General features: G+C 38.1%; 1 protein-coding gene across 1 annotated transcript; it reads left to right on the forward strand.

Moving 5' to 3' along the window:
* The first annotated feature begins 6,626 nt into the window (after positions 1-6,626).
* LOC116262323 (F-box/LRR-repeat protein 15-like) lies at positions 6,627-23,914 on the forward strand. The gene is made up of 17 exons (XM_031641575.2): positions 6,627-7,879; positions 14,615-14,882; positions 15,442-15,574; positions 15,711-15,810; positions 15,925-16,122; positions 16,244-16,514; positions 16,596-16,694; positions 16,801-16,889; positions 16,975-17,074; positions 17,155-17,325; positions 18,308-18,460; positions 19,714-19,874; positions 20,007-20,205; positions 21,499-21,971; positions 22,073-22,136; positions 22,438-22,524; positions 23,608-23,914. The coding sequence occupies exons 1-17, from the start codon at positions 7,272-7,274 to the stop codon at positions 23,677-23,679; spliced, it is 3,246 nt and encodes a 1,081-aa protein (XP_031497435.1). The 5' UTR covers positions 6,627-7,271; the 3' UTR covers positions 23,680-23,914.
* Positions 23,915-26,383: the final 2,469 nt, after the last annotated feature.

Below are 26,383 nucleotides of genomic sequence, written 5' to 3' on the forward strand. Positions count from 1 at the left end.
TTCGTCTCCAACTCTTCTCTAATTTTCTTTACTCATGCCGCTTCACCCTGCACATGTCGAATCTCATCCCATAGGTGAGCTTGAACTTGTGAAATGGAAAGTAGGCTACTCATATGTGGTTCAAAGGCTCTAGACAGCCCATCTGCCGTTGCATTCTCTTTCCCTTTGCAATAACAGACCTTGAAATCAAAACTCATTAACTTAAGTATCCATTTTTGAAGCGTTGGACACAAAAATGACTATTGGAGACAATGTTTAAGGCTGCAATGACCAGTCAACACTAAAAATTGTTGGCCCATAAGATAATGTTTCAACTTTAGCACGACAAGAACTATGGCTATCAACTCTCGTTCATAGGTTAACCTACTAGCAAATGTTGGCCCCATTGCCCTGCTGAAATAAGCAATTGGATGGCTGCATTGGCTAAGAACAGCTCCTACCCATAAGTCTGATGCATCTGATTCAATGGTGAAAGGGAGCTGGAACTTGGGCATCTATAAAACCGGTGCTGCTGTTACTGCCTCCTTTAATTGTTGGAATGCCTGTTCCGCTTGAGGACTCCACGCAAATCGGCCCCTCTTTGTTAGTGTTGTGAGAGCTGCAGACACAAGACCATAATTTTTGACAAACTTGTGGTAGTAACCTGTGAGTCCAAGGAATGCGCACAGATCTCTTATTGTTTTTGGAGTACTCCACCCTTTCACGGCTTGGACTTTTTCATGTTCCATGCTCACCTTCTCCTGGCTGATCACATGTCCTAGGTACACAATCTTGGCTGTACTGAAGACACACTTTGACAATTTAGCATACAGTTGATGTTGCTTCAGCACTATTAATACGACGCGCAGGTGTCAAATATGTTCTTGTTCATTTTTGCTGTAAATTTGTTCATTCTTGTTGTAAATCAAAATATCATCAAAGAATACCAATACAAACAGTCATAAGAAGGGACAAAGAACATCATTCTTCAGCAATTGAAAGGTGGGGGGTGCGTTCATCAACCCAAATGGCATGACAGTGAACTTATAATGCTCGTCATGGGTTTGGAAAGCAGTTATGGGAATGTCTTCCTTCACAATGCGGATTTGATGATAACTCGAGCACAAGTCGAGCTAGGAAAATATACATGCCTCATGTAGCTCATCTAGCAAATCTTCCACAATAGGTATCAGATACCTATCTTTGATGGTGATGGCATTCAGCTCATGATAGTCCACATAGAAATGCCAGCTTCCGTCTTTCTTCTTGACCAATAAGGCGGGCAATGCAAAGGGGCTGCGACTTGGTTGAATCACCCCTATTTTCTACATCTCCAGCACTAGTTCCTCGAGTGTTTCTCGCTACACATGACTATAGTGATATGGCCGTGATTTGACTAGTTCTGACTCTGGTTATAACTCAATGTAGGGCTCCTGTCCTCGCACAGGCGGTAGCGCTTTAGGCGTGCTGAAAATTGGTTCAAACTTATTCAATAATTCCTTTAGTGTTCTTATGATCCGCACTGCCTATCTATGTCAACATTGGATGGTACTTGCGCTGAGAGCAAGCGAAAAGAGACAACCGGTCCTTTCATGCAACGGGCAGTCGAGGCTTCTAGACAAGGTCATAGAGGGGTCGCTTCAAGTGTAAACGATTAGTTTGTCGATCGCCTAAACTGCATTTTCATGCTCATGAAATCCCATACGACCTCTCCCAATTCACGCAGCCACTAAATGTCCAACACCAAATCGGCTCCTGCCATAGCCAGAATGTATAGCTGTACGAAAAACTAAAGACCCTGGATCTCCAGGGTTTCCAAGTGACACTTACCTCTGCACTTCAAGGTACTACCGTCACCGATCATGACGTCAAAAGCTGGCTGAGCCTCCATAATACATCCTAGAGCTCGAGCTGATTTCTCACCAATGAAATTGTGAGTTGAGCCAGTGTCAATTAGGATGCTAACTTCCTGCCACACATCTTGCCTTCCACGCGCATCAGGTGCAGAACCTCATCACCAGCAAGGGCATGCAGCAAAATTTCTGGTGTCATCCATTCCTCATTGGTTTCTGCCTCAGCGGCCACAGGAGAGTCCTCTTCAGCCTCTGGTAGGTCGTCCCCTTCTTCCACCATATACATGTGCAACCTCCTATAGTTATGCCCCGGCACCCAGGGGCGATCGCAGTGGAAACAGATGCCCTACCGTCTCTTTTCCTTAATCTGTTCAGGCGTTAAATGTCACACGACTTGGTGAGGCACGTTCATCATCTTGCTTTTCCCTACTGTATACGGAAAAGCCTCAGTTTTTGTCAATTCATGCGGGTTGATCCTCACATCTGACCAGTTTCAGCTGATAGTCCACCTGCTTATTATGTTCAGCCATTTGTTTTTCTCCTCCACCGTGCGAGCAATTTCAAAGCAGTCTAGTAAGGAAGGGGCTTCATAGATTGGACTTCGATGCATATTTTGTCCTTAAGCGCTCCCACAAAAGCTCCAATTAAGGCCTCGATGGGCTAGCCACACACCATATTTGTAAGAGCTTCAAAGTTTTCTAGGTACTCCACCACCGTTCCAGTTTGTTTAATGCTGAACAGCTCAACATTATATTCAAGATATGCCGACGGTCCAAAGCGAGACGTAATTTGCCTAACCAAGGTCTCCCAATCTGGTTTCCCTTGATGCACCAACAACCAGCGATACCAACGTATCATTGCACCTTCAAAATACACCGCAGCTTGATTCACCCTCTGATCGCCCACGATTCCTTGGCAATCAAAGTATTGTTCCGCACGAAACACCCAACTCACCGGGTCGTCCCGTGTAAATCTCGAAAACTCCATCTTCGCAGGTCTCCATGCTATGCCTCCCGCTCTGTTCGCTGGCCACCCGTGTCCCCATCGGTCATCTGATTGCTTTGGATCTGAATTAGGGGAACATTGCTGAGAGTTGTGGCACAGACTTTCACGTAATGGTGCCAACATCGCCTGTTGTTCCGCCATCATGGCCTCCAGCCGTGCGTCCACAGACGCTGATCCATCACATGTACTCGACGTTCCAGGCCACTGATCTCTGCTTCCACCTAGCTGCGATGTTGTTCCACCGCTGCGACCACATCCCTTGCTGTGATTCTCTCGGTCATGGTCGCTGCAATACTGCACTCTGACACCTTGTTAGTCACTGCACGACTAACAGTCAATCCAGTGCCATCCTCTGCTAAACCCTTCTCAAAACCACACGAAGCCCAACTTCTCTCATGAAATGCAATTCTTACTTAGGGTTTAATCCTTCTTTAATCGTGCTTAAGTACATAAGGTGATGGGTTGGGTTAATAAAAGCCTAACTGGACCTGACCCATTACAAAAGGAAAGACTAAACTGAAAATGCATACAAGGAATAACAAAACAGAAAATAATAGGAATAACACGCTATGAAATAACTTTGCGCCTAACGGCTGTCCAATACCCAATTAAAGAAGCAACATAGCCGAAGCTTTATGAGTTTAACAACAAATCATGTTACAACATGGACTTAAAAGTGACTGAGCTTCTCACTTAATGCTATTAGATAAGATAACCCACCTACATTAAAGCATATATGTAAGTATTATTGATGAACAAATGAGCGACGTACTTGTGAGGGAGAAGAATGGTGATAGGGAGACTTGTGAATTGTGGCAGACGCACATATGATATGGTGAGGGCAACTTGCCCACTTAAATTGCTTATTTATGTATTAGCACATCATTAGGTGTTTACTTATTAATGTCTATGTTGGTTGGCCCATAAAAGTTTCAATTTAAGTATTAGTGCATCTTAGCCAAAAAGTTCTAGCTTTACCACTATTGACAAGATTGATGCATGTTGTCCAGGAGAACGATAAACACTACTTGCACAAGGTAGTGGTTTGATGGAGAGAGAGGTTTGGTAGAGAGAGATTAAGAGAAAAATGATAGGTTGGGGGGGGGGGGGGGTGGTGAAGGTGGTCGAAGAGAGGAACGATGGGGACGGGGTGCATGATTCATAGAGAGAAGGAAATAGGGGGCTGAAAAGGGATGCAAAGGTTAATGGGAAAAGTATTTGAGGTCCAGATGGGAAGAGAATGACAGTGAGAGAGAGTTTGACTTTTCTCATCAGATGACTTTTGTGGGTAGTGTTGATTATACTGATTTCCTATAGAACTAAACTATTGAACTCTATATTTGTATGTATACAAAACTATTGAAACTCTATTTGTCTTTTCCAAAGCAATTGCACAAATACAGTTGTGCAACCCTTCAAGAGGGAAAAAGTAATTCTAATGCAAATTTTATAATTTGTAACATGACAAATGTATTTTGGCCTTGATTTAGAAAATAGGATGCATAGAATGTATGTCAACAATCAACCACAAGATAGGAACAATGGGAAAAATAACAGAAAGAATGTAGGAAGAAACTGAATTGTAATTAAGGAAGCAATTAATAAAGCTAAACAAAATAATAAAGAGTAAATCCAATGTCTACCCTTAGGTGGTTTTAGGTTAGGCCTGCAACAAAATCTATAGACAAATGTTCAGCTTTGGAATAAGCAAAGGATGTGTAACCACTATTTACCAATGACTTTTAGCCTTTTGACAAACACAAATGTTCTAGGCAAACTTTACAATATGTTGCCTCATTTTCCGGGAAAAGTGCCTTTCATCCAAACAACATACAAGACTTATCTTGCTCAAAATGGTTGGAAATCAGCTACCATGCACAGCTCAAAAAATCAGTTGAAGCCTAAGTGAAGAATTCGATATATGCAACTTATTTCCACAAAATGAATAGCCATTATAAATAAACATTATGAGTTTGAAGGTGTGGTTTTAAAAGTCCTTGCTTCCATGTCTTCTAGAAATTTGTACCCAATAGGTAAAGCTATTTACAAGTTTGAAAACCCACAACTTGCTCCGACGTCATCATAAGAAGGCTATTCTTTCGACCACGGGCAGATAGAAATTTTTGAGGGGCCGAATTAAAGTTTTTTAATTTTGACTAGGGCCAAAATATCATTTTTCAAAATTTTTATATATAACAAGTAAAATTTTCTAAATTTACATGTAATTTTTTTTATTTTTTTTTTTGAGGTGGGCCATGGCCATGCGGGCCCTACCTTGGCTCCGCCCTGTTTTCGACTAAGTGTGATGACCACCGATTGAGAATGCCAACACTGTTTGAATGTGAACGTGTACTATTGCAAAAAGCTAACCCACTTAGCGTGCCTGTCACTTAACCGCTTGCTTTTACTATTAAGGTACTTGATGAGTGCTTTAAAGTTGATATACAAAACAAATTCTTTGTAAATCAAAGAATGTCTCTAATATTGAAGGGCTTTTCTTGATGACTAAGCCAATTCCTATGGGAACTGGGTTTTGGGCAACTCGGTCCCCAACGGGGAACCTTATGCCACCCGATGCATTGGGTAGCAATGCCTTACCCATTACGGCATGAGCCAAGCAACTGATCTCCCCGTTCATACGCAACATGCTTTCTTGGAGTTTCATCTCCACATCGAGCATGCACATCATGTGATCTTCGTTGTCCATTGTTGCATTTTGTCATTGTGTGTGTTTTTTTTTAATTCATTAACGAGATGTTTAGTCAATCCCCTATGCATGGCATGGCATTGCAAATGAATGTTACAACTTCTTTTTCCCCCTTTTTTTTCTTTTTTGAAGAAGTTGATATGCATGCGTCATGTTTAGCTTTGATACCAAAGCTTGAAGGATGCACAATTCCCAAATTCTCACAATAACAACCAAAGAAGATAAAAAAGCAATGTAGGAAAAACCAAAAATTTTAATTGAGGAAGAAAGTAGCAATGCTAAACAAAGGAAGAAATTGAATATGACCAATGTCTGCCTTGCCCACGTGCTTAGTTCCTCATTAAATAGGAGGCCTTCTTATTAAAGATCCAGAAGACCCCAAAAGTACCATATGAAAATAGTTAATAAAATAAATATGATATGAGAAATCTCAATGACTCTAGAATCCAAATCACTGTAGGATAAGTGTATGCTTCCCCCTTCTTACCTTTCGCCTCCAAAACCTAACTAGAGGGATTGGATTCACAAAATTTCTTCTCACAAGGGTGGAGTTAAAATTTTTTTGTTGAAAGAGTCCAACTGTAGTTTCAAAATTTTAAACGAGACCAAAATAAAAAATTTTTAAAATTTTGTTTTATGTTAAACTATTTTTTTAAAATTTACTTATAATTTTTTAAAGTTTTTAAAACCCTAAGGGAGACCAAAGCCCCTCCTCTTATCAAAATTTGAATGTATGAATTTTGTCATCAGACTAGGTAAATTTAATAGCAATATGGGATCTCATTTTTCTTCTTCCCGTGTCAGGTAATCTAGCTAAAAAATCAAGTAGGTTGAAGTTTTTATGAAACAAAAAAATGAAAAAAGAATGGCACCAAATGAAAAACTTTTGGTAAAAAAACTGTTCAGCGTAAATTTGCGCTCCATGCCCTACTTCGTGATAGGGACTGATAGGGAGGGGGAGCGAAATGTGAGGAAATAGTGTAATTTCTAGGGTTTAGATAGGAAAAATTCAGAAAACGTGTCAGTTGTAGGTTCGTAGCCACGCCTGCAGTATAAATTCGGTTCCCACCCAACCTGGAGTGAGAGAGAGAGAGAAGGGTCGTCGATTCGTCGGGGTCTAAGTGCCTCGAAAGATTTTTTTCAGAGTCAGGGGTTCGAATTGCCAGGCGAGAAACCCTATCGAGTTCGCGGAAGATCCGATCTTTTCGCGTTTTTGCTGCATCAAGCAAACGCGTCCCCTTTAGGGTTTGGCTCTTTGCTTCTGTGGTCTGTCTATTCATTTTCCTTTTTCTTTTTCGACTTAAAAGAAAAATCTCCTGCTTGTCGTTGTTTGATCCGTGGTGGTTTTTTCAATGAATCCCCCGGTATGATGATCTCGCCGGTACCGACGCGTTGATTTGTGGAGGAAGTTCTCGTTTTGTTAGAATCGGCTTTTTCTTTGGGTGGATTCTGTTTCCTGCTGCTTCTTCGTCTCCATTGAGGGTTTTGAGTGGTTCTGAAATTTAGGGTTCTGAGTCATCCTTGCTTTTCCTGGAAGAGAGGTCTCTTTCTTGTGTTTCTCCCTCTGATGGACGTTGATCTCAGGAAGGATGGTCTCTTACTTGGGGTTTGATGGTTGAGAGACTGCAGGCTTCTTGTCTGTTTGTGTTTGTGAAGGTCGCGCTTGTACGTGGTGGGCGTTTTGAGGTGCTTGTGAGATAAGGTCCGGGGGACTTTCAGGAAAGTGTATGAGTCATTCATTATTGGTTGCCTGGGTGAATTGGAATTGGAGACCTTCGAGAACTCAGATTAGCGATTCGATGCTTCAAAGCATAATGGATGAATGTTCATCACAGGAGGAGTTGCGACAAAACGACAAGTGGGCTTTTAATCCAGGCAATGACGGAGGAGGTGTACCGAGTGCAGGTGGAAGTGAAGTTCATGATAGCATGGTTAGAGATGCTGCCAATGTGGCACACGCAAGCAGCAGCAGTGTTGTTGAAGTTCAGGAAGATGGTCAAAGATTAACAGCTTCTTCTGAAGCGGAACTTGTTTTGGAGAGGGGCAGTAGTGGATCTGGTGGACCTTCTGAACGCTGTTTGGGTATTAGGTCTTCTCAGAGTGTTGAGCGCTTTAGTGCTATGATTGAAAGGGATTGGTGTCGTGAAGAGATGCATCTGTTGGGGCAGGTGGAAGAATGCTTTCTCAGAGCTCCAGAAACTCTTGAGACGGAAAATTTTATTTTTGATCAAGACGTCCAGTCTTATATGTTCCAGAAAGGTTCCTGGGATGGTGAGGTCAGCAAAAGTTTTGAAGAAATCCAACACAAGAGGGCAAGAATACTTGTGAATCCACAGTAAGTTCCCTCCTCTCGCTGCTCCTCACTATGCAGTGTTGGCTGTTTGAAGAGAACCGGAATGGTGGACATTCCCTTCTTTTCTTCTTTTGCTTCTGTGTAAAAACTGCACATTCATAGCATCTACGGAAGTAGCAGCTAAAAGCCTAAAATAGAGCATCGTCAAAGAACAACCGGAAATATCTCTTGCTTCTAGTGATCCGTTTGCATAACCAACTAATCATCAGAGAGGTGACATATTGACTAAGGAACCAAAGGGGCAGCAGCAAAAATAAGAACCATCATAATTACTGTTATCTAGTGTTGATGCACTAACGTGCTTAGAGCATTTAATCGCTTGATTCTAAGACTTCACATTTTCCCTGGTTTAGTTAATGATTTCTGGGGAATACGATGGAATTTTTGTTATTTAGGTTTGAATTTTTGATGAACATTCAAATAGAAGCAATATATAGGTTAAGATACATATATGAAACACGATATGAAGGGAACACCACTATTATGTGCATATCTCATACTTTCGAATAGGTTGAAAAAACCTATATAATATGGGCACGATACACAAATGCATGCGTATCTTACACTTATCAGCCATATCCTACAATATGGGCTTTGTATGTTACAAATTCGGCCGATAGAGGTCGTATCATAATTTGAGGGTTTTTTTTTTTTTTGAAGTTCCTTTCTCCTTCATTTTCATCGCTTCTAAGAGCTGTGGGAGGGTGAGTTTCCACCATTTTAAAAAGAAATTGCCAAGAAATCATTGTCTGAAGGGAGAAATCAGTAGGTTGAAAGGCTGAAGATGAAGATGAAGAAGATATTGATTATTGTATCCATTGATAACAATCATGATGTTATTTAGTCATAAACATTATTTCAATTATCATTTGGAAATGAACAACTACAGATTATACGTTCTGATATGATGTAAAATACTTTAAAGTTTAGACATTATTTTATTAATGTGTTCTTACTTATGAACAGTAAATCATGAATATTCATTATGTGTGTAATGGGTTTTTTATATATAGAACATATGTTTCTTGCTTTTTGAAGATTTTTTTTCTGAACTTTTTCTCTATTTTCCTTATTTTTTATGAATTAAAAAATAAATTTACAATATGGTTGCGATATGAGTACGATACCTTACGATAAGTGTATAGGTCGGGTCGACTGATATGCGCTACGATACGTGTATACGTTCTATGGTCCTTATTCTTTCAAAGAATGTTAATTCTTCTACTCACAAAATTAAAAGAACTCTAGGCTGTAGTCTTTCTGTAAAGCAATGTTATAAAAGGCGTAGCGTATCGTGTATCGGTCGGGCCGACCTATACGTCGTATTGTAACGTATCGCAAATGTAGCGTAGCATATCGTAAAATTAATTTTTTAATTTTAAAAAATATTTAAAAATCAGAAAAAATAGATAAAAATCATTAAAAATCAGAAAAAATGAACAAAAAAATAGAAATCAAGAAAAAAGTATTCAAATATAAAAAAGATCATCAGACATAAGAAACATTCATGTATATATCAACAACACATTTAAAAATAAGAAATTAGATATACAAAATAACATAATAAGCATCCATCACAATTTTAAACTTGAAAATTTTATAGAATCTTAGGACTTAGAGCCTTAAGACTTGGAGTTTTAGGACTTAGATTACATCACAGTTTAAAACATATAGTTATCATCTTTCATGATTCAACGATAATATCTCTCAAATCAATGAATCATCGGTTATTTTTTATGAAAATGAGCAAAATCTCTCCTTCCTATGTCTCTTGGAGTCTTTAAATATAAGAAGAGAGAGAGGGAGGAGTGTTTAAACTTTCAAAAATAAAAGAAAAATGTGTTTATCGTACGATACGGGGGTGTATCTTACGTATCGTGCGATACGGCCCCCATATCGCACGATACAGACGATACGCATACGATACGGACGCGTATCGCTTATCAAACACGTATCGTATAGGTTTCTTCGACTTATACGATACGTATCGTACGATACGGATAACATTACTGTAAAGAGTAAATGTATGTCAGATCAAATCAGGAGTCAACTCATGACAGAGAGCATTAAGTGATTGATGTATCAGTTTCCCTTTTCCTGTTTACTTTGTTTAAAAGTTATTGTATTATTCAATAAACAATCATTTTGGATGCAAATGTCTATGACACTATGTTTGTGTGTGCACATATATTTGCTATGTATAAAGTAGCTGCACTTTAGAGCATGGGTTTAGTATGACATATGCTCCACAGGTTGATCATAAGGCTCCATATGGATTTATGGGTCAGCAGATCCGAAGTTCAACCATACACAGGTCAAATTTCTTCTCTTGATTGACCACTACATCTAGGTGATGAATCGGTAATGGCTCTCGTGATAACGAAGTTGTCTCTGCTCCCTCCAAATAAGATTAGTGGGGTTGGGGGGAGATTAATAGGAAAAGCAACAGGGGAGTGTAAGTGTCCGATAGACAAAGAAGTGACTTGGGCTTTGCGTCCAATGTTTTAAAAGGTGTAGCATAATGTGTATTGGTCGGGTCGACCTATACGCCGTACCGTAACGTATGTATCGCAAACATAGCGTACTGCATCATAAAGTTAATTTTTTAATTTAAAAATATTAAAAAAATCATAAAAATAAAGAAAAATATAAAAAATCCGAAAAATAAACAAAAAATCATGAAAAATGTATTCAATATAAAAAAATATCATCATACATAAGGGAACGTTCATGTATATCAACAACACATTCAAAAATAAGAACTCAGAGATTCAAAATAACATAATAAACATCCATCACAATTTTAAACTTGAAAATGCTTTAGAATCTTAGGACTTACATCACAATTTATTAGTTCAAACTTCAAAACATGTAGTTATAATCTTTCATGATTCAACGATAATCCTTGTCATCTGCATCATCATCTTCATTTTCTTCATTAATTGCTTCTATCCCTTTTGTTGAAATGCCACCAACATTCTATTGCTCTCCACCGTCTCCTTCTTTAAAAAGCTCTGCCGCTCCTTCAATGTTCAGAAAATCAAGATCGTCCTCAATCCTCATCAATGATCGTAGATGGTCGTTCTTCAACCCAAGAGTCTAATACATCAAAATTGTCAAGGTTGATGGGTTCAAATTGTGTGTGATGATTTCACGCAGATGTTGCTTCTATTTGCCTAAAGTGCAACAAGAGAAAAAATTAACAAATTGTTAAAACTTAAAATATATATTAGAATTTACACTTTTGCATAACAAATGCATTTAACTTACCTTTGTCTCAACTTCATATTGTAACAAACGAAAACAAGGTCATTCAACCTTTTATGTTCCAACCTATTTCTCTTCTAACTATATGCGTTGAAATACACTCCAATTTCTTTCACATGCAGTTGTGCTGCATGTTTGGCTGAGGTTTCTAATTGTAAGCTTTTTTAATTCTAGGCAATCAAGCCCAAACCTACTCCACCACAAATCTAATAACAGATGGAAAGTAAATATGAAATAGTAAATATATGAGAAGTTAGAAGCAACAAATAAAATAACAATAAAAAAGTAGGTAAGATAAAGTCCGTTTTTCTAATACCTAGACACAAGGATGTCCTGCATCGAATTGCTGTGTCTCTTTTATATTTGTTGATCGACATGTGGACGACTTCTTGTTATCTATAATCACTTGTCAATATCTCAATACAATCCAACATGCCATGCTTTGCCTTTCTGTCCTTCTTAAAAGTGGGAAGATATCTAATAGCAAGATTTAGGTAGTAGGCTGTTGCATGAAGTAGGCGATGAAATTGTCCAAAGGCTTAATCTCATACAAAATTCAAAGTTTTATTGAATAAAATAAAGGGAGAGAGAGAAGAGGGAGAGATAGGAGAAGGAAAAAAATGAAAAAAAACAAGAGAAAAGAAGCACGGTGTGGTCAGCAGCACGCGATTCGGGTGTGGGTGCGCACCATAGTAACAAATAATGTCTTGGAGTTCTAAACGGCGAGGTTTTTCTCGAGTATAATACGGTGAGCTTGAAAAATAAGGAAAAAATACGGCAAATTTTTTAAAATTTTAAAAAACTAAAAATGAGGAAAAAATAAAATAAGTGAGAAACTAATAACATAAACGTCAAAAGATAAGTACATTGGAAACAAATAAAAAATAGAAAATGAAAAAAACTAAAAAAAACGTGAAAAAACACGTTTTTTTCGTTTTAACATTTTTGTTCCAAAAAACGAGTTTTTTTAAGTTTAAATAGCTAGTTAATTCATCGCCTTTTTTCAAAAAAAAAAACACATTTTTTGTGACTTAATTGAAAACATAATGCAAAAAGGGGCCGTTGGGCCCCTTTTTTTATTTCCTGTATCGTACGATGGGGGGGGGGGGGGGCGGGGGCGGGGGGGGGGGGCGGGGGCGGGGGGTGTATTGCCCGTATTATACGGTGCCTGTATCGTATGATACGTTGCCCGTATTATACGGTGCCTGTATCGTATGATACGTTGCCCGTATCATAGGATATAGGTGATATGCTTACGATACATGAGTGTATCGTGTATTGTAAACATACCGTATAGGTTTAGAAAACCTATACGGTTTATGCGTATCGTATGATAGAGTTTCATCTCCCACTTGACTTATTTCTTGCTCAATTATCTCAAGTTTTCTAGTGATATCCATGGCTACTTACTTTCTCTCCAATTTCTAAGTTTCCTTTCCCAAATAGAGACCCTCTACTTCTATTTAGAGGCGCTGGAGGTCTTGAACTCTTTCTTTGCTTTAGGGGTAACCGTTTCTTAGGTGTAAGAACTAAGAGTAAGAACTAAGATCGGTTCCATAACATGGATCACAGTGGCTTTTCATGACCCCAACGTCCTTGATAGGAAAACAAGCATGGGAGCAAGATTGCCTGACCAATCAAGGAAGAAAGAAGCATGAAAGCGACAACGACCAATCGACAAACAAGCGAGGTTGTGACACCTACTGAATAATTAAGAAAGAGAAAGCGAGGGAGGGTACAAAACGAACAATTAAAAGAAAGAAAGCAATCAAGAAAACCCCATGAAATATGATTTTTTGGTAGGGGGTTGGGTGGGGGGGGAGAGATTAGCTTTTAATAGGCAAGCAAGTAAGGGTGATAGCTTGAATGGTCAATAAAAGGAAAGCAAGTGAGGGAACATAGCCCGAATGATTAAAGGACAGAATGTAAGTGAATGAAGATCTAAGACCTCTCAAGTCCCTCTAAACTTCATTTAGCTGGCGGGGGTTGGGGTGGGGTGGTGGGGGTGGGGCGCTTTCTCTAAGGCTTGTGGCCTATGATATCAATGGTGAGGCATGCGACTGTTATAATGCATTTTATAGGCTGTTGAGAGTGCTCCTTTGATCATTGAAAGATCAAAAGACAGATTTCAATTTCACTCTCTTTCATTGCATGTATCAGCATGTGTGAGTTTATATCCTTCGAGTATGGAAAATGCAAATTCCTTTAGTATAATCCCACTAAAGTTCAAATGGTTGACACTTGACATTAATGACGTATCAAACTGAAACAATTCATGGTCCAAGTTCATTTTTTGTATGAGTCTACAGTCTATAATCTCAGTTATATACAGAATTTGAATGAAAACCTGATTAAAAATTTTGCTGAATAAGCTGGTTGATAATATGTTGTATAGATTTAAATCCTTAAGGATGACAAATTATAACTTAATACCTAACTTCCATAGAGCCAAATTCAGTATGGTAGAGTCCAACATATGCTCCTGCTTTGGTAATGCAGTTGGACAAAACCAAGCTTGTTGGGATTATATGACATGGTGAATGGGTTATCCACAGGATGGGTTTGGCCTCAATACCACTCATTGAGCTTGATGAAATCTTGGTTTTGTTATATAGGAGGTTCAGTTAATGTTTCAGATGAATGCATGGGCCCAATTTACTATATGGAGCAGGATTTGCTTTATGAATTTAATACAAGACTTTTTTTTTGTAATGTTCTTGCAATTTTGTAGTGAAAATACATAAATAATCTATTTCTATTGGACTTGGTATAATCCAAAAGCAAAGCTCCAGATACGAGTTAGCACTGCATACCAATATGCCATGTCTAACTCCTTTGAGTCCAATGCAAACAAACATGACATGTTAGCATCCCCTATTCCCAAGGTGAGGGAGAGAAAGGGAGGATGTATTGCTAAAGGGTGTAGGTGGCCTCTATTTGGATACTGTACTTGGTCATTTTGTTCGATAATGTGGCATATTTGGAAATTATAGCTTCCAGATGGTGGCACTTCTAATGTCAATAACTAAATAGTTTTTGTTATTATGCCTTTTCATGTGGTGTCTGCTGATACAAGTTCTGCATCTTTGGTAGTAATGTAAGCCATGACCATGAGTTAGGTTCTTATTTCACCATTATGTTTATCTTCTCGGTGATTCCATTTTGATTCCCTCTATCTTTTAATTATTAAATTGAGTGTTGGAGTGCTGGAAAAGGATCGCAGGAATCAATGCATGCGTTATCTTATTTTGATGATGCCTGATTTAGTGACATTTGTTTTTGACTTTCGGCATTCTTGTTGGCCCTCCTTTATGCCCATGGTGCAACCTTAGCCTGATGCCTTCAGCTTCATGATTATTATATAATAAATCGCATATTTTTTGTGGTATTGTCTTTCATGAGTTTTTCATCAGAAGAATACTGACATCAGTCTTTGCCATCTTGATCTAGTGGATGTGATTATGCTGCCGTTACTTCTACAGCCTCTGGCACATCTGCAACAAGCTCCAGTGCTGGTCAATGTCTTTCACAAGCCATGTCTATTTCATCTGAAACTGGAAATGAGATGCCTATCCACCTCACCTCCACCATTGGTTACAGTAAAGCTACTAGGGAATCTGGTGGTGATCGTGGAAATGATGGAGAAGATGAGAACACTAGTTCTAAATTGGAAGATCATGAAGTCAGGATGGATCTTACCGATGATCTGTTGCACATGGTATGCTCATTCTATCTGTTTGTGAGACTTCCATAGCCTATATCATTGTCACATAAGTCATGATATTTTTGAAAATATCGTGATATTCATGAGAAAAACAGTAAAAACGAAAAATTTCCTAGAATAAACATGGTTAAAAAATGTGAAAATATAGTTACCATGTTTCATCCTGTTTTTATGCCACCTTTTCCATTTTGTCATTTTTCTTGTTTTTTTACATCAATATCATCATGAATTAAAATTTAAACTTAAGTGAAGTTATTAGTCATAATTAAGAATTGAAAACATTATTTTTGTGATTTTATGTAGTTTCTTTAATTTCTTTTCCATTTCTTTCTCATTTATTTTATATTTTGTTTTTTACCTAATCTTTAGTTTTTTTTTTTATTTTCCAGAGGTTTTCTCAAGATTATCCTGAGAAAAACTGCACTAAAAAAATACCGGAGAAAACCTCACCATTAAAAACCTGAAAGCGATATTTATGAATTATGACAATGCCTTATACAGCTGTCTGTAATATTTCTCCACTTTTATGAATATATGTTTCCATATGTGACAGGTTTTCTCATTCCTAGACCACATACATCTCTGCCATGCAGCTAGAGTATGTAGACAGTGGCGAGCGGCTAGTGCCCATGAAGATTTCTGGAGGCGTTGGAATTTCCAGAATAAGAAGATTACACCATTACAGTGTAGGTACTTTATTTCTTGGCTTTCTATTTACCAAAAATATAAGAATATGTGCCCGTCCAGGACATCCTGATATCTTTTTCATCTTCTTTTGTCCCTTATATTGAAGCCTAATTTGTTCATGATCTGCACCTACAGTTGCAGATATGTGCAGCCGATACCCCAATACATCGGAGGTGAATATAGTTGGTACTCCTGCTGTTGAGATGCTTGCGCAGAAAGCACTGACCTCTCTTAGGTATACTTCCTTTATATATTGTTATTAGGACCTGTAGAATTTGTTTTTCATCTTTTTCATCTCTACATCATTTGGATATATATGGAGTTGCTTAACTATTTGCTGCTTCTGCAGAAATTTAGAAGTCCTGATTTTGGGAAAAGGACAGTTCAGTGATGGGTTTTTCCATGCTCTGGTTGATTGTCCTGTCTTGAGCAAATTGGATATCACAGAATCAAATCTGGCTGCTGGTAGTCCAGAAATAGTTGTTTGCCATGACAGATTGCGTCACCTTAGCATGACAAAATGTCGTGTAATTCGGATTTCTGTAAGGTGAGCTAGATTAATTTTCTAAGCCTTTTTTAAGCATCTTAGACTCTTAAAAGTGTTTCAAGGTTCATTTGGAAATGGTTTGATAATCTGATCCTGTCTCTTAATTGTGTTATTGTTGCAGATGTCTTCAACTTGAGTGTCTGTCCTTGAAGCGTACAAATGTATCACATGCCATGCTGAATTGTCCACAGTTGAAAAAACTGGACATAGCCTTCTGCAACAAACTCTCAGATGCTGGAATACGATCTGTTGCTACCTCGTGTCCTTTGTTGACATCCTTGAATATATCAAATTGTACTGCTGTTAGTGATGAAACATTAAGAGAAGTTGCTCTCTCCTGTCCAAATCTTCGTGTTCTTGATGCATCTTATTGCCCAAATATCTCTCTTGAGGTTTCTACTTTCTACTCCCCCCTTCCCCTTTTATTTTGTTTCTGTTGATTGTTTCTGACGCTTTAGTGATGTCTCTGGAAGTCTGTCAGACTGCCACTTTTGACAGATTTAAACCTGCATAACTGTGATGGCATTAATTCTGCTTCAATTGCTGCTTTGTCTTATTGCTACATGCTGGAGGTTGGTTGTATTCTGTTCATTTCTGTAGTGATGATTTAGATAGTTTACTTTCTCTTGTTTGTGGTATCTATTGTGCTCATCAGTAGATTCAAAACTAATATTTTAGGCATTGAAGCTTGACTGTTGCTGGTTGCTGACTTCTGTCAGTCTAGACCTGCCGCACTTACAGAACATCAGTCTTGTCCATTGTCGCAAGTATGTTTCTATGTTCTTAGTGACGTTCAGTACTTGCTATACAACAGTCACACTCAGATTGTCAGTGTGCTATCTACTCTTTCAGGTTTTTGGATTTAAACTTGCGGTGCCCTTCCCTTTCATCTGTCACTGTATCAAACTGTCCTGTGCTTAATCGGATCAGTATCACTTCAAACAATCTCCAGGTTTGGTTGTAGGACAAGACTGTTTGTCACCTGTTTGAGTTTATGCTGCTTGATTGCATTCTGAATCTCCCTTCTTGCAGAAATTGGTGCTGCAGAAGCAGGACAGTTTAACCTCTGTTCATTTACAATGTCAAAGATTGCAAGAGGTGGACCTTAGTGAGTGTGAGTCCCTGAAAAATACTATTTGTGATGTTTTTTCTGATGGTGGCGGCTGCCCAATGCTCAAGTCATTGACTCTTGATAGCTGTGAGGTATGTCCTTTTTCCTAGTTGTAGTTTCAGTTATTGTGTTTATTCATCTGTTGTTGGGTTTATTCTTCTCATGTAATATAATTAACAATCTCTCTCTCAAGGCAAATTATCTACCTTACTTTTATATACTTGCCAGTTAGTGTAGGAGGTTACACGTTACTTGGATGTGGATGTTGGCATTTGTTTGAACTCTTCTTCAGAAGTGAAAAATATGTGAACTCAACGCAAACAAACACAGCTCAAAACTTGTGTTGAACCTCAAATTGCAAAAAGGAGAATGGTAATGGATGTTTGTAACTAGAGCGAGTAGAGAGTCGATGCAAATAGGTGATGATACATAGAAGTTGATCAATAAGAGATCCAGAATTTTATTTCAAAATTTGTTTATTGATGTAGTTAACATTATCAATTGATCTGCTCTTGAATATTGACAAGAAGACTACAAGATGCTTGGATTCAGAAGAGGAAAACTTATAAAGTTTTGGCTAGTTTTAACTGAAAGCTTGTCTGTGCAGAAATGGTCAATGTGATCAATGTCTTAACATAAACAAGTAAACAACTTCAATATGCATGATTTTTTTTTTTTTTTTTGTGAGATTAAAACACTTTTAATGATACCATGGCTTTGGTTGCTGTTTTGCTGAACAAATTCTTCCATGCATGTTGGTTGGTTAATAAGAAGGGAAAGTATGTGATCCTAAGAACTTACTGAAATTATGGACAGATTCGTGCTTTTAGTTTTGATTATGGTAAGTGGATGTATTTGTTCCCTGCTTGATTTAGCAGGTTTCCTGAACTAGAAATGGCTTTGCAATTAAGTCCTTTTCTAATTTGATATGATTGATTGTCATTTCTCACGTTTTCTAGAATCATGTTTCTATGAGTTCTCCTCTTGAACTCTTTCAGTTCAGCTACAGGTGCAGTTTGACAATGGAAATTCTTCCATAGTGTATGTCATAATTTTTTTTTCTTTGTTAACCAGAGCTTGACAAAGGTTGGATTGAACTGCACCTCATTAGTTACCCTTTCGCTAGTTGGTTGTCGTGGCATGAAAAGCCTTGAACTTGGATGTCCGAACCTTCAGGAAGTCTTTTTGGATGGTTGCGATCATCTTGAGGATGCATCTTTCTGCCCTGTAAGTTAACCTTGGTTCTTCCATTAATTGAAAGTATCTTCTTGTTTAGTGTAGCTGCATGTTGACATTCATCTATTTCGGTTAAATCACAAAAATACATCCTGAAGTTTACCATTAACCTGATTTGCTCTAATGTCAGACTCTAATATTTTGTGTTGACTATCCCAATAATGTTGTGGCGCACCAATGATTAGTCTTTGATACACAACTCATATCCATTTACCATGATAGAATTCTCTGGCAGCCTGTTTGAATTTTCAGTAATCTGAGATGGTTGTTTGTGCATGGGGATGTGTGAAGCACTTGAAAATGGACCTTGTGGCTTATAAATGCCTGGTTTTCGCTTCCTTGAATGAAACATTGTTGATATATTTCTGATATGGCCTAGAACAGGGTTGTCTTCCACCACTGGTTGGTTTCAAAGTGTTATTTACAGAAAGGAATAAAAAGGGCTGACCAGTTGAGTCTTGATCTATTTGACATTTTGGTCAAAACTGGTTGATCAGCACAATGTTATCTTTGTTCCTTTGATCTTGACCCTTGAGAGAAATCCCAAGCACGAAGTGCTGAACAAGGCTTCTTGAGGCTGACTCTAGCTGAAAAAATGAACTTTGGGTTTGTCAGCAGATTCTGATGTTATCATTATGTTGTTGTAACAAGCTTATTATTATGTTTTCTTGGTTATCGGTTTAGTTTAGGCCTGGGCATTGGGCCAGCCCGAAACCGGAGCCCAGGTCCATCTCGGTTAAAATAAAAAAATATTTTTTAAAATATAAAATAAAAATTTTGAATATAAAATATATTATTAATAATATAATATATATTATTAATAAAATACAAATAATATTAAATAACTTACCAGCCGAATCGGCCCTGTCGGGCTGGCCCGATACATTATTGGGCCGGCCTAGGCCGGGTTTTTTGGGCTCAAACCTGGGCCCGATTGGGCCGGGTACTGGTTATCCGTCGGGTACTCGGATCGATGCCCAGGTACACTGGCCCGATGATCAGCCCTAGTTTAGTTGTTATCCTCTGTCAGTTGATGCAAGGTATCTGAATTATGTGGGAATTTATGAGTAAATTAATGTTCTTTGGAAATAAGTACCAAACAGTTCAGCAGCAACTGCAATGTGTACCTCTTTAGCATTGGGCCATTGGGGCCAACGTATGACTTCAATGACTTGTGCTTGAATTTATTTTTTGGATTTCTGGATCATGAATTTTTTTCATCGTTTATATTTTGGTCCTTGTAGGTTGGGCTCAGATCACTTAATCTTGGCATATGTCCAAAGTTGAGTACACTTAGACTTGACGCATCACAAATGACAATATTGGAGTTGAAGGGGTGTGGTGTGCTTTCTCAAGCAGCAATAAATTGTCCTAGTTTGGTATCTCTCGATGCATCATTTTGCAGGTAAGACATAAGCATCATTTGTTTGCAGGTTGTATTCTCTGTTTCCAGCTTTGTCTGTTCCTTTTAGATAGATACAAGCATGTTCACACGCACATGGACATACCTGTCCTGATGAATGGCCTTATTTTGCAGCCAACTTCAGGATGATTGCCTCTCCGCCACAACTGCTTCCTGTCCAAACATCGAGTCCTTGGTCTTGATGTCATGTCCATCTGTTGGTCCTGATGGGCTGTCTTCTTTGTGCCGTCTGCCGAATTTGACCCTGCTTGATTTGTCATACACATTCTTAACAAACTTGCAGCCTGTTTTTGAGAGTTGCACTCAGCTTAAGGTAACTTTTCTTGCATGCAAGGTGGTTGACTAAAATAAAGTTAATGAGGGACATTGACACAACATTTAAAACGAAGAAAGTCATAGAAGACATAAAATATTATTATGAATCACATTAATCACTTAGTTCACCAGTTGCGCATAGCACCCCATGATGATAAATTGGAATTTTAGTATTTAAGGTTCCTTAAGAGCTGACATGTAAAATCACTAGTCTAATGAAAGTAAGTAGGAACTAAAATCTTTGCCATGTCTTTTAACGTACGTACATAACATATTTATATATGTCCACACAGAATATACAGGCATATGCACACACGCATAGAAATATGTATCCATATAGAAGTAAAAAAAATGCAAGTGATTTGCTGCAGAATACAGAAATACAGAGAACACATAGTATATATATATGATATAGACACATACAGAGCTTCACATTTTAGAGAGGGATTGTATCTGCCAGTGCTTTGCTGCTCTCTGTGAGAGAAGGATAGAGAGAGAGAGAGAGAGAGAGTCAAAAAGCATTGGAGGACGATGTAGCTTTGAGTAAAGGAATTAAGGAAAAGACAATTGCGAAAAGGGGTAATAAGTAAAAATTTCACACTTTGGAGGTCTAGAAGGTTAAATATTTAAGGAAGCCCATTTTGAGTATTAGTTGATCAGAGACTATTTGTTAACTAGTCTACCAAGTCGGTTGTGCAGTCCCCAAAGTGGGCCCAGCCGACTAAAAGATAGGGACTAGTCGGTGAACTAGCGCCTAGTGTGACTGGGCAACTAATCGGACTGACTACTATTTGAAAACTAAAATTTTGATGGCATTTTTCTCATATAATTTAGCTCCTGATACCAGATATATATTTTTCCCATTTCTGAAACATTAGTTTTCTTTATGCTAGCTTTTCTACCGAAGAAACCAATGTATGGTTGTCTTGGAAACTTCTGCATATAATTTCCTGATGCTGATCCATCTACTGGGATTTTGGAGTATATGTCGACCCTTTTCACTTTTTTTTGAAGTAGCAGAACTTGTTTATAGCCCTTCCTTTTCTTGTTTCTACCGGTGAATTATGAACTCATATTGTAGTGAAATAATGAATTTTGTGCATAGTTTTTTCATATTTGGTTGTTTATAAGTAAGCTTGAGATTGATATCTTGAATGTCATGCTTACGTTCAAGTCTGTTTTCCATTAAGGACATGAATATGCATTATGCATTGGCTAAGACTACAGAAACATGTGTTCACATTGAAGAGCTGTTTAGGGAATGTATTAATTGGTTATTGCTTTCTGAAAGGTCCTGAAGTTGCAAGCCTGCAAGTACCTTCTCGATTCCTCTTTGGATGCTCTTCATAAAGGAGGGGCTCTTCCAGCCCTTCGTGAGCTTGATTTGTCATATGGGAGCATCTGCCAGTCTGCCATTGAGGAACTTCTTGCTTCTTGTACCCATCTTACACACGTGAGTTTAAATGGGTGTGCAAACATGCATGATCTTGATTGGAGTTCTGGTGATCGCCAGTGTTTCCAGTTTGGAAATGTTGTTCAACCCTTTGATCTGCTACCTGGTTCGGTAAATGTCACCGAGATAAATGAGGAGGAGCCTGACCGCTTGCTTCAGAATCTCAATTGTGTTGGTTGCCCAAATGTAAAGAGGGTTATCATTCCTCCATCTGCTCGCTGCTTTCATTTATCATCATTGAACCTTTCCCTGTCTGCTAATCTGAAGGAAGTGAACCTCGCATGTTACAGCCTCTGTTTCTTAAATTTGAGGTTAGCCTACTCTTCTTTTGTAATTTATAGATGATGTCTATGTATATTTAAACTTGTTAGTTATCGTGTTTAATCTATTTCTTGTTTTCTCATTCATTCAGCAATTGCTGCTCACTGGAAAATTTGATCCTCAATTGCCCCCGGTTGACCAGTCTTTTGCTTCAGGTTGGGATCTCAGATACTATTAAGCACTAGACTTAGAAAGTCTGCTAAATTTGTTTGCTGGATAGCAGTTTATGATATAGCTGTGTCCACTGTTCTCTTTATTATATCACTAATTTGACAAAGATTAGCTTATCATGAGATATTTATTGACTATACATCTTAATGACCTTTTCATATTTTGTACCTTTTTTTGAGTATCATGAAGGTTTTTTCTCCAAACGGTTTGCAAGAGGTGTGTAAGTAATTAGTGTTATTAATAAATCATTATTTCTTGTGGTGATTTGGGACAATGATTGTGCAGTCCTGTGGGATTGAAGAGCAAGTTGTTGAAGATGCAATATTGCACTGCAATATGTTAGAAACACTAGATGTTCGATTTTGTCCCAAGGTATCAATTCCTCGTGACTTTTCTGTTCATCATTCATTTAATCCTTTTACTTCTTAACTACGTGATACTTTGTCCTCTATATGCATTAGTGCCTGAAATCTGTAGAATATGGGTTCGATAAGGGGCTTACTGCTTTGACAGGCTTGATCTTCTAACAAGGCCAGTTGAAGGGCGTTTGTTCAACTTTTGTCTTATATATGCCTCCTTAGATTCGTAGGTCAGGTTTGTGAAACATGAGTTTTATTATTGAACTGCTTTATGAAAAACACTTTTTTTTCCCACAAAAGTAAAAAACAATAGGTGGAACTTTGATGTTACCTATGAGGTTGCAGAAAGGAAGTCCTTGGTGCTTTTTAAGTGTACCACTAGTTGTACACAATATCTTATAGGATGTACTTAGAACCTGATATGAGACTGATACACCCCCTATCACTCTAGCGAAGGCAATTTAATGTTGTTTTTCTCTATGTATGAATCAAAATGGATTTTATAATAAAAAAGGTCAGGAACATTCTTTATTTTTCTTGGACAAAGCTTCTTTTCAATCGAACAACCATTTTTAATGTCCCTGAAATGGCATGACAGGACACTGTAGTTGTTTGTATCAAAGCGACTTTTATTTATATATGCAGACTTGGTATCTCCTCATAATTGTCCAACATAATAACACTATATTATTCACATATGCCATTGGATGATCAATTCTCTTTCGTTGATGGAGAACATGTTACTACTGGCTTACACATGCTTCCTTTTTTGGTGGGAAGCATACGGCCACTCACTATTTTTTTCTTGATCAACATGCAAAGTGCCTCTTCTGTCTCGTCCAAAGTCTCTAGTTGGAATTTTCCCAAGTCAATTATTGTTGAAAAAATTCACCACATTCAACATGTTTATGTATCATACTGCCAGAGAATTGTGGTTCACTAGTAAATCGAGTGCAGGTGGTTCTGTCTGTTGCCATGCTTTCATTCGTCTTGCAGTTCCTTGTATCCGAAAGTAAATCTTATCATAAACATGTTTTATAATATCTATTATTTATTTCTTAGCAGAATTTTTTGTACACTTTTTTCTCTTTTGCAGATAACTGGTGCAGGGAACCTTCGAATGGTTTGCCCTAGTTTGAAGCGTCTCTTCAGCAGTTCGTGCATGTGATCATGATTTTTGATTCCTGTTGAGTTGATCTTGTCCTAATTATGGACTCAAATATTATGGTCTTAACACCGTCTTCCATCCCACTGTAGGTCTGGGGTGTTCGAGTTTATTTCTGAGGGGTTTGACTATGTCCTCTGCTTGTTCACCGTTTTTGTGTGCATTGCCGTGTAAGCTTAAAAAAGCACTCGTCTTGTAATATCTGAACATTTATGTTATTGCTTTATCAGCTGCTGAATCTGTTGTGCGATAATCAGTAGTAACGGTAGCGTGGGGAACTGTCTACTGGGCGTACCTGCGTTGTCAAAAGATGCAGGTAGGACTGCCGAAACGAGCACGTCGGACATGCACGCGTGTTGTCCTTGCTATTCATGAGTATTTGATGGTAAAAGAATATAAGCTTTTCATGACTGTTAGAAAAGATACTTTGTGCTTTATTTTACCCCGGGCTTTAACAAACCTAAGTTCATTTGTTGATTAAAGACAAACTATTCCAAGGGATTAGTTCACTTCTCATGGTGATTTTGATATTTTACTCGATTCCTTGATAGTATATTTTGCATCATTTGGTAGGAGTTCAGCAATATCTGATGTAGTGTTTCTTCTTTATGTTTTTATAATAATATGGAACTCATTGTCGTCAGAAGTTTAGGTGCGCTTGGTAAGCCTTGTAAATGTGCCTGATCTGGCTTGAGATGCCATTCTTCGTTATAGCAGATATGGTTCCTAACGGATGTTACATGTATTTAGGTGTCCTATAGTTTGATCTGTCTGCATCCTAATCTTTGAGTTGTTTTCTACTTGCTTTTCAAAATATTTTTTGGAAGGTGAATAGCTCCTTTTCCATTTATTTAGCTGTTGGGTTAATCCAAAGGTATTCGTGAATTTTTTATTAACAATGTAAACTGGGTCGAATCGAATTTTGTTTGAGCCGTGAAGGTTAAGGGGATGACAGGGTTTGTGTCTGTGAGTTGGGACTTTACACTATGAAGTGATTGTAGGCATGACATGTCAAACTAGTGTTTTTTAGTCCCTTGCAATGTAGGCATGGCATGTTAATCTAGTGTTTTTTGTCACCTTGTTTAATTGAATGACCCCCACAACAAATAGCTTTGGAATTGTTTCCATAATGACCAAACTTTAGGCGTGCTTTTTAAAGTTTTCTTTAATTAAATTTGTAAATATTCAAGATGTTCAGACTTCATCGTGGACGACTTTGGTCATGGTCACTTTAAACAAGCAACATTTTATCGCTTGTCTCAGTTTTAAAGTATAATTTTGCTTGGTCATGTCAGCTGGTTGAATTCTATGGCAATAAGATGCCAACATTTGGAGTGCAAAAGCTACCACATTAACGAGCGATCAAAGAATTGAAGTGATGGTTTGGTAAAAGTAGCTGTTCACTGGTATGTTTATAGCAGACTTTTTTCTATGCCTGTGGTATAATTTTCCAACCATCTTCCCCATGCTCCTTTGTAGGTCTGCAACAATAAATTGTTGCCAGCTTGGCACTTGTCTAGTTTGTTCCATAGGATGCGAGGGATGATCCTGCAATGACTCTTCGCAGTCCAGCCAAGCTGGTCTGATGGTAGGTTCACCGAGTTACAGTGTGGGTGCTAACCAAATTCTTCCCGTCCTGGTTCCAAGTTGCCCCAAGTTGTGCCAGTGATAACGTGGATTTTAATGGCCCTCTTTGTCATAAAAGTCGGCGATAATCTTTTACGGTCATAGCTCTTGGCATGTTTACCTTGTGTATACCACTCTCAATCTATCAATTATGTAAACTCCTCCTGTATATGATGACAATGCCTTTGCTATCAATTATGTAGACTGTTATTGTATATGTGATAATACCTTTTCATCCTCAGTAACATGAGATCTACATAGTTTCTCATATAAGTTTCTTTCTTTTTAGTAATATTTGCTCACCCATGACATGCTCTTAATACCTGTTGGCAAATCCAAGACTTGATCTCTTCGACAGATTTTGCACTTTGTTGAAAGTCAAGGCTTTAGTAATGGTTATATGATATTGTCGCGCATGGAATCTAATTGTAAATATAACTATAGTAAGACTTCTCGATTCATGGAAATAGGGAGGGATTTTGGCCACCGACGTAGGCTCCTACTCGAATGTGTGGCTTCTTGGTGTCTTAGCTTTTTATATGGTATTGGTGCCCATTTTCTTTCGTGAAGCAATCAACTTTAATTGTGGCATTTTGTTAATCATGTCCTATGTAACTATCAATAACTGTAGCTCACCGAAGTGAAGAAAATGGAGATTGTCAACCTCATAAGATCTCGAATCCTTGTGTACAATCGAGATTGATTATGAAAACCGCATTCATTCCTTGTGTATATGAACATTATCCTCAAGCATTTTTAAAAAAAATTTTGGCATCATCTGTTCAACATATTTTACATGGTACCAAAGCAACAATGGTTTTGAACCTAGTCTTCCTTCTTCATCAGTCATTTTCAATTCAAAATATACAATTCCTCAAACACCTAGGTCATCTAATGCTTGGAATTTGAGCTGCACATAGGCTAGCTTTGCCCAAGCCTCGCTTGTTTGAATTTGGATTGACCTTGGTAGGCTGAACAGAGCGAGACCTGAGCTCAAGCAAGCATGTCCTAGAAGAAATGAGCCGAATTAACTTGACTTGTTAGAAGGAGTATGTCAGTTACTTGACCCAGCCTAGTCCAT

Source organism: Nymphaea colorata, chromosome 10 (assembly GCF_008831285.2).
Source record: "Nymphaea colorata isolate Beijing-Zhang1983 chromosome 10, ASM883128v2, whole genome shotgun sequence".
NCBI classification, from domain to species: Eukaryota; Viridiplantae; Streptophyta; class Magnoliopsida; order Nymphaeales; family Nymphaeaceae; genus Nymphaea; species Nymphaea colorata.